An 18400-nucleotide genomic window follows, 5' to 3' on the forward strand; every position below is an offset into this window, starting at 1 on the left:
AAATGCCCTTGAAGTGTAAGCAGATCTTGGTTCACTACAGGGAACTTCGTTTTGTTCATAGTAAGAACATTTGTGATGATCAGTAGTGTATAGATATCATCGCCAAAAAGAGAACTTCTCACTTATTATTGCGTTCTTATATACCACATTTTGCAACTGATGTAATATCGACCATTGAGTTATATACAATTACTTTCACTGCTTATATATAAAATTCAAGATGAATATACTAACATTTTCCACTGTATTTATGCTTATTGACTACTTAATTCTTTTTGCATCACTGGGTCGACATCGCAGATGGTCTTTGTTTATAATACACAAATTATTAAGAAACTAGGCGTGAAACTGCATCCCGCATAGTGTAGGATGTCGTAATGTTCTATTGTAATTTGTTTGTTTGTGTCTTTCTCTGTCCTGAATATTTTTCCATTTATTTGTATTGTAGTTCTGTCATGTAATGTTGTAATGTTAGTGTTATATTTAACATTGTAATAAAGCGGGAGGTTTGGCTAGCTATAAAACTAGATCTAACCCACTATCTTGTTCTTAAAATGTCCTGTACCAAGTCAGGAAACTGGCAATGGATATCTTAAAGTTCGTTTCTGCGTGTTGTACATTGTTGTTTCGTTTTTTGGTTTTTTGTTGCACTTAAAATTTTTCTGTGGTTTCGTCATTTTCCTCTAATAATTGATGTGTTTCCCTAAGTTTTCTTTTATAACACGGATTTGTTTTCTCTCAATCGATTTATGAATTTCGAACAGCGGTATACAACTGTTGCCTTTATTTACAATTTCTTATGAAAAATGTATATAATCATTGTTATATTTAAATCATCCAAACCGGAATACTAAACCGAACATGTACGTTGTACTTTTATAGACAAACGATGCATAGTATTTAATATAGACGAAAGACACAACCATTGCAAATTAAAATAGTAAAAATGTTACACTGGAAATTAGGACGAATAAAAATAATACATTTACTGGCCGTTATGGTTTCAACTCACATCTCTCTCACATCTCTCTCACATCTCTCTCACATCTCTCTTGACATAATTTGAATAGCAATAATCATTATGAAAAAGTTAAATGGTAATAAATCTATTTTGAAGTAATAACATTCACATATCCTGAAATAGTTAAGAAACTAAGATTCCAACACAATTTAGCAATGTTGAACGTATGCTTTTTTAAATGTCTCTTTGAGATGTTTAGCTTTTTAGGGCCTGCAAATTCTTAGCTTTCAAATGTTCGGGTTGGTTTGAGTGGTTATAAAAAACTAATGCCAGAAAAGCGCATTGGAAGGAAAGGATTTGTTGTGAAAACCAACCTCTTCATTTGTGTCAGACATCATTCCGTCCACATTTCGTTTTTCATGACTCTTTAGGAATTTTTTTTTCTGTATACTAGTAGTTTATATACGGTTTAGGTGAGTGGCTCTTTTGTATCTTAATTCTCTCTTTATGTCATCAGTCCAACTGAGGGTATTAAATACTTAACGCAATGTTTTCTGAGGACTGTATTATGGAATATGTCTCTCTATGGTTTTTTCTGGTTTATTTTACAAAATACATTTCTTTTCCTAGTTGGTTTATGTTCTGTGATATCTTAATTAACATTGATTGTTTCTGTTTCCGATTCTTAAAAGGCAAAGCCTACTGTATTGAAGATGATTTTAACCTTTCAGTACTAACTTTTTGTTTAAAAATAATTTTGAAGGTCGAGTTTGCTTATTTCTTTCTTTCTTTCATTTGCTTTTTTTAATTCTATTTAAACGTCATGGATGAGTCATGAGTCGTTTTCGACGTAACGTACGTCTTCCTTTGGCGTTTTTATTTTTAAGAATAGTATCTTTGCTGATTTTATTCTGATTAAAAAGACATTCAATACGTTTATTTAAATATTGTTGAAATAAAATATTTTTTAAAAAGAACTGCAGTTCATTAAGTTCAATTCAATAATGTAGTGTCCATGTGGTCTTATACTATAACTAACTCGAATGAAATATTTAGTTTACATTCTCAAAAGAGGGACGAAAGATACCAAAGGGACAGTCAAACTTACAACGCCATGGCTAAAAATGAAAAAGACAAACAGAAAAACAATAGTACACATGCCACAACATAGAAAACTAAAGAATAAACAACACGAACCCCAATGACGTGAATTTGAAAAGCGAGCAACCCAACGGATGCCACATTTAGAGTAGAATTTTCGTACTCTTACGGAGCACCTGAGATCACCAGAGGTTTTTGGTGGGGTTCATATGGCTCCGTATTTGGTTTCTGTTTTCTGTAGCTTGTTTGGAAAGAAAAAGTTTACGGACATAGTTCACACTTTCCGTTATGAATTTACTATTATTGTATCGATATCTCTTCCTGTTTTGGAATTACCAGTTTAAGGTGGCACGGTAGTATTTGCATTCCAGAATTTAGGTTGCTCTTTTGTGTACCCTACCTAAGCCAATGTATCTGAACAGTGTGATGGGACAAAAAATACAGTATCAACTGTACACACTTTCCCAAACTGAGGAATGAATCAGGTGTTGAAAAATATGAAATAATTTTACAAACAGATGAAAATGAATTTTTGAGAATTTTTTTAAATTGTGTATTCACTTCATAATAAAAGACCTATAAGCACTAGTGGCCTCAGGTTTTTAAAACAGCAAAATAAGTAAACGGTCATGATACACATTCAAATTCATTTCTGAATAGTAAAAGAGGGACGAAAGATACCAAAGGGACAGTCAAACTCATAAATCTAAAACAAAATGACAACGCCACGGCTAAAAATGAAAAAGACAAACAGAAAAACAATAGTACACATGACACAACATAGAAAACTAAAGAATAAACAACACGAACCCCATCAAAAACTAGGGGTGATCTCAGGTGCTCCGGAATGATAAGTAAAATGAAAGTACTTCAGTTAACTGCGAATGTAGAATTTTTTGCAGTGTTAGAAAGTGGTGAAAATTATAAAAAAGCTATTAGTATCCCTTATGGGCCAAGAAATACTACCGTGCCACCTTAATAGTGATTCAAATATGATTGATATAAGCTATCCACTAGTATGTATACGTATAAATAAAGATTTCAATGAATTTCTTTCGATTCTGAAATAAATTCGTATGTAAATATTTTCTTCAAAAACACAAATAATTAAGTTTTATAATAAGTAATCAAATGAAAGTGGAATTTTGATTTCATTCAAACGACTGATTTATTTTCTTATATCATTTCAATCGTAACGTTGTGATTCTTACCCAGTTCAGTTCCGGAAATTTGTACTTGTATTTCTGTTTCCCCTAAAACCACTTGTACTTTTATGTTTTCAGTAATCGTTGGATTTGGTTTTTCAACTTTGATTACTCCCAATTCGGAACACCCTTCTTCATCCGTATACATGGGATTTTCTTTTTCTGTTTTGAAAATATGCAACTTGAATTCTCCGCCTTCACTTGGTCGACTTATAGCCATTGTCTTAAAAATTTTGCCTGGTTGAATGGGTTGCTTACGCTTAAGAAATGCATCGAATAGACCAATACACTTGGCTTCACCATTTACTATTTCAAGGTGGTTCTGATCATGAATTGCAGGGTCAAATGTTTTTTTCTTCCTAAACCCATATGTACACCTCGCTATTCTGTGAGCTATGATATTTGGTTGGTGACCAAACATTACTGCGCCTTGCATAACGGCTAAATCACAGTCCTTTGGCACGATAACTGTAAGTTTGGGAAAGGTATCTTTTACTGCCTTTTGAACAAGCATGCATTGTGAAAAACCTCCAACCAAAAGAATTTGAGTTATTCCATCGCAACATTTCTCAGAAAGAATGTCTAGCATAAGTTTAATCAGAGAATCAATTGTTAACTGAAATAAAGATGTGAATAGACTAAATTCAAATCTTATTTTGTCTCCTTTTAGTGACACTTTTGATGAAAAGTCTGAAGACTCAATAACGGATTTTAAAGTTTGTCCCAATTGTTCCTTACAAACAAGATTCAATGCATTAGGTATTTTCATATTTATTCGCCCAGTGGTATTAGGTTTAATTGATCTCTTCTTAGTTTCAAACTCTCTCGATAGATCAAGGTAATTAGCAAGATGTTCTCCTTTTAATGCATTCATTATTGCTGGATTGGTGATTTTCTCCATCAAATTGAAAAACTCAGCATCTACTGATGTTCCCCCACAATTACTACCAGAGGCAAAATATATTTCTTTTAGTCTTCCATTATTGATTTTTTCATGAACTGTTATATCAGCTGTGCCACCTAAAATTTTTGAAGTTATGAATATCACATTGAATATATGTACACATTTTAATCATTTTACAATGACTTGATCTCAGCTTTCTCAGATCTGAAATCATTATCCAAACCAAAATGATATGTTTAACAGTTTCATTTTACGCAATAACATTCCTTCAAGCATATGAATTCGAAAGACATTAAATAAAGCACAATTGTATGTTTCTTTTTCACCTGTAAAAATTGCGAACAAATGGGTTTTTACATAAATAAGGCCGCCAGTTTTCTCGTTTGAATGGTTTTACATTGTCATTTCTGGGCTTTTAATAGCTGACTATGCGGTAAGGGTTGTGCTCATTGTTGAAGGCCGTACCGTGACCTATAGTTGTTAATTTCTGTGTCATTTTGGTCTCTTGTGGAGAGTTGTCTCATTAGCAATCAATCCACATATTCTTTTATTTTTTTATTTTTCCAGTTTTATTGCAAAGTTTGCAAACAATGGCGTTGTAATACTGAACAGTAAGAAAACATATTGCTTACAAGAGCTTATGTTATAAGTACTCGAACGCAGTTTTTAATTCAACAAGAAATATTCTCCATGACATCATTTGACAAAGCTCTACTCCATGCTCTAATTTTTAATAATTTGAATTTCAACAAAAGCAATAGAAATATATTGTTTGATTTCAATAAATGTCATTAGCTGTCAGTAGCTTCCATCCTTATTCATCAAATGAAAAACCATATGCTACTAAACACAAGTGTTGATGTTAGTCATGTTAATCCAGTAGCAAAATATAGAAATTATTTCCGTTGAAATTTGTTCGTGTTTACTTAAAATACCACCTTGCAAACTGTGACATGTTTACTTCAATTAAACTTGGAGAATTCACCTCTTGCTATGGTGCCTTATAATCGTAACTGTAATAAAGCCTGTAACGAATTTTGTCCTACTAAACATTTCCTGGAATATGATTGATTAAAAGCAACCGCGTGGAGTCCGTGTATATTTCATATAAGGTAAGTAGGATGGTGTGGTTTATTTCAATACACGGTAAGTAGTGGTGTTACATCCCCTTATAAAAACACGGTATTGAGGGGAAAGCTTTAAAGATTTCAACAGACAATGCAATCATGATGGTAAACAATTGAAATAAATTAACAAAACACATAAAGCTAACAAGTTGTTATAATTAGGTCTTTACACTTTTCTGTGGAAAGACCTATTGTTTTTCTTCTGATTATTATTTTTTCTTCTTCAGCCAAATTTTGTTCTTGCGATAAACGTTTGTTTCGCAATATGTCGCTTAGATATTTGGTATATGATATCGAACAGTTTATGCGCTTTTGAAATTTACCCTGCGTAACCGAATACTTTTCTTTGTAGGAGTTATCTCCCCAAACACTGTTTTCCTTGTGTCCACAACTCCTTCGCAACCGTAAAAGATTACGACAAATTTATTTTATAAAATTGCTCGTTATATCCTTCGCATGATTTGTCCAATTTCGACCGAAGCAATATGAACGCTTGATATGAGAGTTATATCCCTTTTTGTATTTGAAATTTTGAAATGTATCTTAAACTGGAACACCATAAGTGATAGAGACCTAGGATCTTTTGATTTGAGGTCCTTGGTCCAAAACAATGAAAATTAGGTCAAGGTCAAAGGTCAAGGTCATATTCTAATTTTTGAATTTGTCTTATTTTCACTCATTTTCATTAACCTTATAAGATATCGACAAATTATTTTGTATAAATTGTTAGATGCGACATGTGGTAACTAAATAATTTTAGTTGAAAGGGTGCGTAAACAATGAATGGGAGTTTTAGCCCCTATCATATCTTAAATTATGTTTAAAGTGATATAACTTATTAACCATACATATTAGAGACTAGGGTCATTTGATTTGAAATCCTCAGTTTGTGACCTTGAAATTGAGGTCAAGGTCATAGGTTAATTTGACGTTCTAGATTTTGACCTTTGCTTTAAATTCATATCTATACATCATAAAGCCATATGAACTGACCTTTTAGACCGATTTTTTATATTTTAATATCAAAATAGATATTAACTGGTGGAAAGACCTTCAATTGTTCTCTGAACAATTGGTTTTTAATTGACATTTGTTTTTGTATCGACTAATGATAGTAGGTTATTAATACTAACGGTATCGAAGAGTTAATCACTTTAATAGATCACTCGTCTAAATACCACATGTTAAGATAGTCGGTAAGATAAATTCGTTACAAAGTGTGTTAGTGAACTAATACGATATATATGGGATTAGTAAATTCGAAATGGAGATTTAAGCTTCGCTCTCGCCCCATATGTAATTTACTGACCCCATATATATCATATTAGGTCATTAGCACTCTATGTAACTAATAATCTTCGAGAGTAACGTTTTCAATGAGATATATAAATGCCATACAATGAAGATATGATATATTAGGAAATGGGTAGTTGGCAATTTTAAAGCTGACGTCATCACGTTTGTCAAAAATTTTAGTTTGAAGTCCTCTTTCTGTGTCAATTTCTATGTAACAATCAATCTTTGACATAGCCATTCTAGTTTTGGTAGTATCTTTTATACCCTGTTTACATAGGTATATGTGATACTAACAATTATTTTGGTATTTTGATTATAATCAATATATCTGACGAAAATTTGAAAAACACATGGTTAGATGCTTTTTCTTTTATTTTCTTTGAAAAGTTTAAGCACGAATGGTGCATCATATGAGTTACAAACAAAGAAGCCAGTAAAGATACACAATAAAAACCAATTTGGAATACCGACTGGCTGTTGATATATCAATCGAATGAACGCAAACAATATATTGTCGATGTATAAGATGTATAACGGACTGACTTGCTTGAATATATTTGATACATATATAGTATTGGAAATAAGACGCTTTTTTAAAATTTTGATTAACTTCTAACTATAACTTACCTCCCAAGTCAACCACTATATATTGTGTGCCTACCGGAGCAACAACTATTTCAGAGTCAGCATCAACACTTTTTTTAGTAGGCAGCGTTTGACAGTAAATTGAGGCTGCCTCCGGTTCAAGGGCTATACGTAGTTTGTTTGGATGTATACCTGCCTGTGATAATACCTATCTTTAAACAATTTTATAATAAATAAAGGCAACAGTAGTACTTCACTGTTCAAAAGTCATAAATTGATTGAGAGAAAACAAGTTTTGACTACAAACTAAAACAGAAAAACACATCAACTATAAGAGGAACTCAACGAAACAACAGAACACTGAAGTGCAATAAAAAACAAAAGATAATGCAACATACATAGAAACGAACAATTAGATAACAACTGCCATATTCCTGACTTGATATAGGACATTTAAAAAAAAACCAGTGGGTTGAACCTGGTTTTGTGTCAAACTCAGAATAAATTCAATATTCAAGCATTGACTATACATAGATTAATGCTTTTCCACTCTATAATATGTATAAGTACACAGCCTAGTGATTAAGTGTAATGACGCCATACCGATCTTAAAAAAGGACCATAATTTTACATATCCATTGTAAAAATAAAATTAACCTTGGTCAAGTATTACGAGGTCGTTCATTTGAATATTGTAAAATACCACAAGAGTAACGAGTAGGTACGAACATTCATCCAAAATGTGCAATTGGACTATTGATAAAATTGAGAATGGAAATACGGAATGTGTCAAAGAGACAACAACCCGACCAAAGAGCAGAAAACAGCCGAAGGTCGTCAATGGGTCTGCAATAAAGCGAAGATATCTAGCACTCGGAAGCTGCCTTCAGCTGGCCCCTAAACAAACATGTGTACTAGTTCAGTGATAATGGACGTCATACTTAACTCCAAAATATATATTGAAAATAAACTAAATTTCCCCTTTAATACTATCTTCGCTAACCAAGGGTTACGATCCACTCCCCTCTTCTCTATAGAGTAGAGTGGATCGTAACCCTTGGCTAGCAAAGATGCTCGAATACATATGTATACCAAACAAATACCTGTTCAGCACTTGTCCTCATAAACAGTTTTGCATTATCATCCCATATGGCTGGCACTGTTAGTACCCACAGAATATCATCTATTTGGATATTTTTCACCAGTTTATTAACTCTTTCAATGAAATGATCTTTCAGTGCTTTGATTGATAAGGAAAAGACATCTAAAGCTAATAATGATTTGCCACTAATATCTTCAATCATTAAATCTTTCGATAAATTCTACAAAACATGTGCAACATTAGATAGCAACACAAAATAAGGTTATTTTAATTCAAAATAATTCATTATCGGAGTTTCAGATATATATTTTGACATTTTACAGAGAAAATAATAATTATGATAATGGATCAAAACTCGAAATTAATGGTATTTTCTCATATATCATCAATGTGAAAAGGCTATCTTATGAGATAGGAAATGACATAGCAAAAAGTAGACATTTGCCTCGCTTACATCAGATAGAAGTACAAAGAAATCAAAAATGTTTGGAATTTGTATAAGAAATCTATGATTTGATTAAAGCTAGTAGTAATTTTGATTACACCGGAAGTACTTCTTTCCAATGATTTTGAAATTCAAAGGATAGATCAACCTTCGATTGTTCTCCGAACAGTAGGTTTTTAATTGTCATTTTAATTCTTTAAATTATTTTATTAATTGACGTTGCATGTTTTCCCCTATAAGGTTGCCTTCACGATCCTCTACCAGATTTTTCACGATTTAACCGCAATTCTTTTTTTCACTATCGTTTTTTTCGATTAACTAAACGACGGTTGTGATTATTCAAACTATTTTTTCTAATTCATTTTTCCCCCAAATTTTTAAATGCTACTTGCAAGTAATATGTTTTCAGTAACTCATTTCCATCATAGGTCGTAAACTTTATTTTGAAAACTACGTGCTTGAATGGTCACTAACCACGAGACACATTACATAAAACAATCTAATATATGATTTTTTTTCAATCATTAATGAAAGTGAAATAGTAAAATAATCATTCGCTTTAGCAGCCAGTATGGTCCAAGTTTGTCAAAGTAAGCTAAGAAACATTGATGATGAATTATTCCCTTGTAGGTGTATAATTCGACCTCATTGAATCCGTATTCATGTGAACTTCAATTCAAACCCTTATCTAGAGATGGATAACTCATGAATTGTGCGTGTAAAGTTATTTAAATGAAAAGAATGTCAATATTGAAAGTGAAACAAAGGTAAATCATTTAACTAATTGATTAGATCCACAAAAAAATCACTCTTATACAGGAAAAACGATCATAAATATACATTTCTAATCTATAATGAAAAACTAAACCTACAAAAATCCAATTGCACGAGTTCGCTTAATCTATTTATATCTATCTTTATGATAACATGGCTTATATGGTCATCGTATAACTTCGGAGGTCGATAGTTAATTAGATAGCGTCTAGACTAAAATACACACAAAATGAACCTGCATATTATCGTACCAATGCAATCTTAACTGTTTGTTATAGACTTTTAATAGTTTTGATAAATGTTTTACATTGTTATAAATCAATTATGATAATTTAAGTCAAAACGCTGAAAATAAATTTGACAGCTTTTTTGGAGAAAGTTAAATGCCATTGGCTATTTTTGTCAAATAACTTGTGATGGAAATTTTAAAATAAGTTCTAAATCGCAAATAATATAATACATAATTTAATCATATGTGTACCTTGTTTTGATATAAGTACATTTTAATTCTGGAAAAGTAGAAATAATCTTCATGAAGTTGGTCACTAATTAAATCGGCATATTCGTTTTCTGCTTCGTATCCAAATGCAACAAATTTTTTGTCACTATCAAGTAGCAGACTTGTAGGGGTTTTGAGCGACGCGAGTTGTGTACTCCCAGCATTCCATGACTGGTTTGCATGGATCTCTAGTGGATCTCGTTTGAAATCGGTACGGGAAGAAAACGCATACCCAGAATAAGTTGTTCCAAAATCTATTGCAGCAACATATAGATAATTAGATTCGGTCATTGTATCAGTTCAAGTGTACCTTTCACACAATAAAACATTTACAGCATGGATTCATCTAGTTGTCAAATACCGGCTGAAATTAAATAAATAGTTTTAAATGAATATGGTGGTAAAAGTTATTTAAACATATCAAAAAGACAATATATAAGTATATTTTCATATAGTCTCTTCTTTTATCCTTCGTAAGATATCATTGTAGAAACATATCACAACAAAGAAGAAGCATTTGAAAATCCAAAACACAACCATAAATGGAAACCTGTGAATGAAAATAAAATAACATTTTATTAAAGGTGCCTTTCGTCAGGAATATTTCAACCCCAAAATATGAAAGTAAAAGATACATAAGTGCATTGATATGGAAAATGGGAAATATTATGACCAAACGAGATCCAAAACTAATAACCCAATTGCAATCCATCAAAAAGCAACTTTGATTTTAGTAATAGGAAGTCTCTATAATTATGTTAACGGGGAATTAAAGACATAAAGGTCATAGTATAGACGCACTGCATACTGAGCAGGTGCTCCTCACAGGACCTAGCGATACAGAAGTGTATGCTGTGATTGTTTTTCGGTCTTTTTCGTTTTTTGAAATGAAGTTTTCAGTTATTTTTTACTTTAATATTATTTTGTGTCAATAACATATATTTCGCATAACCTTCGTTTGTTTACAATGTTGTTAAATCGGGTCGGTCTATTTGACTTACAGATGAATTTTTCACTGAAATTCCTATCTATATTTCAATTTAGTTATTTCAAATGAATCACTTAACGCGTAATATTTCATCCTATGCTATATTTAGAAATCAAGGTACAACCACATAATCTTTCTGAATAACCGTCCTTATCATTGGATTTTAACTTTCCATGAGCAACGGAGCCTCCAGCTTTTCAAGTACTGATCATCTTTCCATTAAGACTTTGTTCATCTCTTGTTTTTTGTCAGAATTGTGTTTTATATTCAATTTTCATCTCTTATTCCGGGAAAAAAATATTTCTTTGAACGCTTACCTTTCGACGTTGTACTGAACGTTTGAAGGCCAACTCGCGTCCACATTTTGTAGTAACCAATTTACATCAACTGTGTCGATTTTCAATTCGGCGAGCTGTTGTTGGACCAGATATGAAACTTCGGTTAAGAATTGAATCAACAATCAACTTAATGAAATGAATGAGCTGTAAAAAATTCGGTCAACGTCTATAAATGAAATCCATGGTTGCGAAGACAGTACTGAATGGTTCCACGTGACTATTCAAAGTTCACATACTTAATATTATTTCTTTTATCTACTCGAATAATGTCGCATAATCTTATTGATTTATATCTATTTACCCTCACTTAAAGATAGGTCAAAAGATATAAAATTACAAGGTTAAAAATGTGCGACGCATTTTGTTTTTATTCGTAATATTTTAAACGCGATAGTCACGATAAAGTGCCATGGCCTAATCGGGGCTTAAGCGCGATAATTTGATCCACTAATAAAGTGCGATGGTCTGTGCTTTTCATTTTAACACGTTAAAGTGCATTTTCCCACAAAATATCAACGTTAGCAACGTTCAACAGTATTAAATAAAATTTAAATAAAAACAGCTAGGGTACCAAAAACAAGTATACCTTTTTACTTTCTAATTAATAATTCTATAAAAAGAATACATTTTTTATTTTAAAATGACAGCAACCTAACGGACAGATGCATAGTATCATCATATGATTGCCAATATGACTTAATGTATGCAACCTTTGTTACAGTATAACCTTTAACGTGGAAAAATCGATTTGGCTTACACTGCATAGTATTTTTTATTAAGACCAAAGGGTCTCAAAAGAAGTGTGTGAAGTTAGCAGCCGGTTCGTTATTCGATATTCGATATTCAAAATCTAGTGAAAACCATAAAAAAACAAATACTTTATAACATTAAAAGCATTATTTTTATAGTTAAGAGGACTTTGAAGATACGTAAGAAATCGTTAAATGACCTCTTCAAGGTGTCGTAAATTCTCGTTGTCAAATATAAACCCTTTTCCAAGTTGCATATTTGTCTTTATATGTTATATAGATTTTTGTCAATAAAACGACCTCAAAAATTCCTCTATGTTGTATAGATTTTTGTCAATAAAACGACCTCAAACAGTGGCGGATCCAGAACTTTTTGTAAGGGGGGGGGGGGGGGGCCGCTCCAGTCACATTTCAGTGATTCCCTGTATAATCAACCAAATTTTTCCCACGAAAGGGGGGGGGGGGCGGGCCCCTCAGCCCCCTGGATCCGCCTATGTCAAAGATTTACTTTATATATGCTATTTTTTAAAACAAAAAGAAACACCGATAACTCTAGAAACATTTAGAATTATAAATAGAAATATTTATGGAAACCCAAAAAAAAGAAATACATAGCGAAAACCTACCTCAGACCGCTTAAATGAGAGTGATGAGTCCCCTGGTCTTAAAATGTCCTTAAAATGTAACCAAATCATAGACTATATATATTAAAAAAAAGGTGTATTAGAAGGGGTTTTTAGGATAATGTCATCTTCGATATCTACGGAGGGCTTAGATTGTCACTTTTCAGCTAAAAAATGTCAAAATTGTACGACAAAGGGCACAGGGCAATTGTGAGACCCCTGATATCTCAATCTTTCTACTATTATGTAGACATTAATCAAAAGGTAGACACAAACGTAACTAACTTGGGTACACTTCCGCTCTCTCATGTTTACGGAGCGCCTAAAGTGCCAGTTGGATATTCAAAATATATAGCGAAAACCTACCTTAGACCGCTTCAATGAGGGTGAAACCGCTCTGGTCTTCCAATGTCTATCAAATTCAACCAAATCATAGACTCTGTATATGCAAAGGTTGTATTAGTGTCAATCAAAAATGTTGACGTCACAACCGTATTGAGTTGGGTTTTTTTTTGTGTTTTTTTTAACATAAAAAACGTATAATTCTTAAGTAATATTATCATGTCATCATTTTCATTTAACATGTTTAAAGAGTTTTTCTATGATAACATAATATTGTTTAATATCGAACTGGCTGTTAGCGGCCAGTTGGATATTGAATATCGAATATCGAATAACGAACCGGCTGCTAACTTCATATACATGTAACCCCAGTGTAAAACAATTCAAATGACAAAAATGGCAACGTGAGTTAAATACATGAACAAAACAATAAACGAACAGAAAATATGAAATATGCAAAAAAAAAAATACCACTAAATTCCGGATAAACTAACTACTGCAATGTAACTATTACACTTTTAGGACAACTTTCAGATCGTACGTTAAATAATAACAAGAATACATGTTTGTAGTATGAAATATATATCCAACCACAAATGTAGTTCATGTATATATTCAGTTATTATAAGGCCTTCAAAGTAAAGTCTTCATTGTGTGTAAATTTGAGTTTTTGATTGGACTGCGTTAAGTCATTCTAATTTACATTTTATAGTGGTGTCTTTCTATGTTGTGATGTTTTACTATTGTTTCAGAAAATTGAGATAGTTTGGTACCATTAAAACGTTTAATCCCGCTGCAAATGTTGTACCTCTCCTAGCTAAGTCAGGAATCTGATGCACAGTAGTTATCGTCTGTTTATGTAGTTCATACCTGTTTCTCGTTTTTCGTTTTTATATAGATTAGACCGTTGGTTTTCCCGTTTGAATGATTTTACACTAGTAATTTTTGGGGCCATTTATAGCTTGCTGCTCGATGTGAACCAATGATCCGTGTTGAAGGCCGTACCTTGACCTATAATGATTTAATTTTATAAATTGTTACTTTGATGGAGAGTTGTCTCATTGGCACTCATGCCACATCTTCCTATAGCTATTGGACAATGCTTCATAACAAGCTGTATATAGTTATACAGTGAGCAGTGTAACAAATATCAACAAAGAAAGACTACGGCTTGATGTATAGATAAAACGATAAAAAAGGCATAGGAACTCAGCAACAAACGAAACCCATTGCCTGTACCAAATTCCCGTTCCTCCATTGGACTTTGGCGTGTCATACCATCGCACTTTTGCGTGTTATCTGATTGCACGTTCAAACCAAAAAAAAAAACTATCGCACTCCAGCGACTGACACCATCGACCTTAATCGTAGACCAATCTGACTTAAGATTGACCATCATGCTTTATAGTACCATTGCACTACATAATCCTTCATATCTGTATATGAATAATGAAGCAAAAAGGTAGAAAGAATATAAGAGGCAATACCTAACAATAAAAAATAGAAGAAATCTAGTAGATAAATGCATCATTAGACATGGTTCAAAACAAGCTCAAAATCGGCTCTTATAGACAAAGTCAAGCCCAGTCGAGACTAGATATAAAGGTCGAGGATGAGTCGAGACAGTATTCAGTCTCTATTTAAATGATCAAGTACTCAATCAGAATTATTAGGTAGCAATACACAGTCAGAAGATTAGGTTCGCATTATGGCCATGGTGAATTTTTAAAATATGATAGTTTTTGTACAATAAAATTAATGTTTAGATAGTGGATGAATAGTATGGCCTTCCAAGTGGATTTACATTAATATTTAGATTGTTTTAGCATATTTTATAGGCATCGATTTTGTTTGACAGTCCGTACTTTGCTATCCGTACCGCCCAGAAATTATTGTAGTGTTTTTCAACAAAGATTTGACGTTCGATTGTTTTCAATTAAATTTTTTGGAAAAACGTGCAGAAATGCATATGATTTTTTTGAACCTCTTGATATATAAATGTCTATGTTTTCTGATAAGGTATCACTCTCATCGATTGCAACTTTCCTTTGGACCAAATTATGGAGACTTTTGGGACATTTTCACCCCTTTCCTTGCAATATTTTGTATCAAATAATTGCAGATTTTTGCCATGATTACACCAAAAAGATATTATATTTCACCATTATAACTATTGGAAATAAAATCTATGGAAGATTCTTTTTCCATAAATATATATACACATGCAGAAGATAATTATTAAGCCTTATTTGTAAGAAAGGCAGGGAAACAGGTAGTTTTAAAATTATAAGTGTCATTTTTTTCCCTAACTGTATATTGCTACTTTGAATAAAGTCTAGAACAAAGTCGAGTACATATATGTATTGAACTAAATACAAATATCTGATATAATGGTGAAAGAGTTCAACATATGAACAAACTATGAAAATCAGTAGAAATGGGCATTACACATCAGATCAGTACAAAACAAAAAAAGTAATAAAAGCATAGACCGGACATGACAGAGTATTTATATATCCCTACAACAAAAAAGACACTTAATACAGATCTTCGAATACTCGCAGGGACTGATATTTTGTTCAAGTCCAATAACATCTTTTTAAAAAACATTTATCTAAGATTTTGGTATCAATCAGTAAACTGCCAACATTTTGTGGATCTAGTGTAAAGGCGACATTTCCAACCAGACAAAACGTGTCCCTATCCAATGCCAAAATATAGGTATCGACACATTGTAGATAAAGGCAACAGTAGTATACCGAAAGTGATAAATCGATTGACAGTGAATATGTATATAACATTAAAATTAGTTGGGTGTTAAATTATGGGTAGCAAAACAGTAGTACCAATTAAACAATGTTTTCAACGAACAATTATCTTCAAGATAACGATAAGTGTTACTAAAACTATCAATTAAATGCAGTTGAGACCGGTCTACACTAGCAACTATTATTTATATCAACATGAACAATACAAGATCAATTCTGTCATAAAAAAAGAGGCGCAGTAATGTCTGCTTGAATTAACTCTTCCAATTATGTCAATATAAAATATGTAAAATAAAAGTCATACTAGTGTAAGGTTCAACTATCTATATATAAAACAAGGTTTAAGCCACCATTTTCTTTGGAAAAGTCTAAAATGTGTCACTTGTTTCTCATTTGTTCCGTTGTTTGATATAGTCTCAAGTTTTGTCTTTTTTATGAATTTATCCATTTTGTTTTAATTTACCTTCGATTTCAGGCGGTTTTTAACGACAAGTAGATCTCTCTTTACCAAAAAGTCATCGGCATTTCATGGATTAGGACTGCTATTTTAGAATATCAGTTTTTTTTTAATTCCGCCATATATTCATGTGGCTGTCTTAAATTAAGGGATGAATTCAGTTATTTTAATCGTATAAAATATTTTTTGACTCTGGATTTGGTGTATATTACAGATCCTTTATAGTCAGTGCAGAGTTAAAAAGTAATTTTAGGATAATATAGGAGATATTATGGAAATAATTGTGCAAATCGTGATACAAGCATGAAATTCGGTATGATGGTCGACCAAATGATAAATAAAAGAAAACAGCTGCTGGCCATAAAAAAATTCCATTTTTTCAAGATGACCACCGCTCATTTTACAAATGGCGTCATACCCAATTGGCTATACTTCGTAAATCCTTTGAAAGTTGTGTTATAGGTTTAATCCAATGTAAAGTTTGATAAAAAGTAGATAACAGTTCCCAAATACGATGAAACAGTACATAAATGACGAAAAGTGCCTTCCGGTTCAAAAATGGCGGCAAAAACGTGGAAAATTTTATTTTATTAATTTTTTTCTGATTTACAACAGATATCACTTATTTTGTTAAGTTCAAATACCTAGTTTGGTTAAAAATACAAGTTGCGTATCTTTATTTGATTATTTGAAAGTTGCCAATACACAAACTCGTACAAGGAAGGCCAGAACGATGGCATTTAAAGTTACCAACACAGTTTTATGATTCATCTGTATTTCAAAAGTTCGTGACACGAGTGGGCAACGGCAGCAAAAGAGGTAAATTTTGGTGATTTTCTTTTCTTTCGTCCCAACCCAGTATTAATTACTTGGTACGTGTACCTTTCGAATGCATTAATCCGGTTGAGCCCACCTTGATATGCTTATCTTTTTATGTGCTCCGAAAGAGAACCACTGGTAGACGGAATAGCATAATAAAACCGCTGCTTCCTGGCAAATGATTCAAATCGTGCCTCGATAACAGCAATTGTTGATGTTGCCAAACATGATGCAAACAGATACTTATATGATGTCCATGTCTCTGTCTTCATACTTTATTAAAGCGTCCATAAACGTCCGTTACATGTAGAAATACTTTCCTTGTAAGCCGACCTCTTTACACTCTCCCACCAAATGCTGAAACAGTGTCACATCCAAAGAACGCATGGAATGAAGGAATAGCAGCTACACAGGGACCAAACGCATTTTATATGTCATGTACAGGAAGCCATCGAAAGTCTTTATTCCTTCAAAAACCTATCCACATTTTTCCACACCTAACTTGGCGAGTTCTGCGGTTCCTTATACTACTACATCTGTATCAGTACTACTTAAAATTACTTTTGTCAATCATTTTTACGTGCAGATTTATCAATCATAGACAAACAATTGTGTATCTGCTTCCTCATGGTAACAAGAATAAAGCTGGGAAGTATCCGTATTTAAATTGTAAAGAATATTTTCATCTTGAATAACAAAAGCATTTTTATTAGTCTCTGAAATTTCAATTCTGTCAGTAAGAAACTTGAACTATTCTGTTTTTTTGTCCTTTCCACAGAAAAAATCTACTCTAACCCCATGGCGTTCTAACAGAACCAACAACTTTCCGTCTAGCACCAGCACCTTGCCCTCTTCTCCACCAAGTCGTTAAATTATTCATTTAGTAAACATCAAATACAATGTCTACCCGTGAATACATATCGGTGCAAGATTTTATGCATGATCATCAAATAGTGTTTTGCACGTGGTGGCCTGGAATTAACCATTGCTGCCCAACCAACCATATATGCATAATTGCGTCAAAAGTTTGATCAGTTGATTGCAAATCGCACAATGTTTCAAGTGTACCCATTTGTTGCGATTTAGTACGACTGTTTAAAGCTACTACAAAGTTAAAGTTAAACAAGGACAGAGGGCCAATTTAGTTTTCATGGATAAAGAAATCTTCAAACTGTTTACTTGGACAAGAAATAGTAAGTCTAGAAAGGAGATAGCAATCAATTTTCGTGTTCTACAGCTTTTGTTTTGATAAAGACATTTTGAGTTTCATTGTACGGCTATGACTGGAAATTGTTTTTTGTCTGGTTATAAAAAGCC

General features: G+C 32.6%; 1 protein-coding gene across 2 annotated transcripts; it reads right to left on the bottom strand.

The window, feature by feature from the left end:
• Positions 1–3174: 3174 nt before the first annotated feature.
• On the bottom strand, positions 3175–11559 carry LOC143075361 (heat shock 70 kDa protein 12B-like). 2 transcript variants are annotated; one of them, XM_076250752.1, is made up of 5 exons: positions 11305–11554; positions 9982–10363; positions 8283–8501; positions 7222–7375; positions 3175–4287 (listed from the first exon to the last, which is right to left on the bottom strand). In XM_076250752.1, exons 2-5 carry the CDS (start codon positions 10288–10290, stop codon positions 3239–3241), a joined length of 1731 nt encoding a protein of 576 aa, XP_076106867.1. In that variant the 5' UTR covers positions 10291–10363; positions 11305–11554; the 3' UTR covers positions 3175–3238. The 2 variants fall into 2 exon arrangements, with proteins under 2 accessions (XP_076106867.1, XP_076106868.1); XM_076250753.1 differs by lacking the exon at positions 7222–7375 and having other exon boundaries at positions 4126–4287; positions 11305–11559.
• Positions 11560–18400: the final 6841 nt, after the last annotated feature.

Source organism: Mytilus galloprovincialis, chromosome 5, assembly GCF_965363235.1.
Source record: "Mytilus galloprovincialis chromosome 5, xbMytGall1.hap1.1, whole genome shotgun sequence".
NCBI lineage: Eukaryota > Metazoa > Mollusca > Bivalvia > Mytilida > Mytilidae > Mytilus > Mytilus galloprovincialis.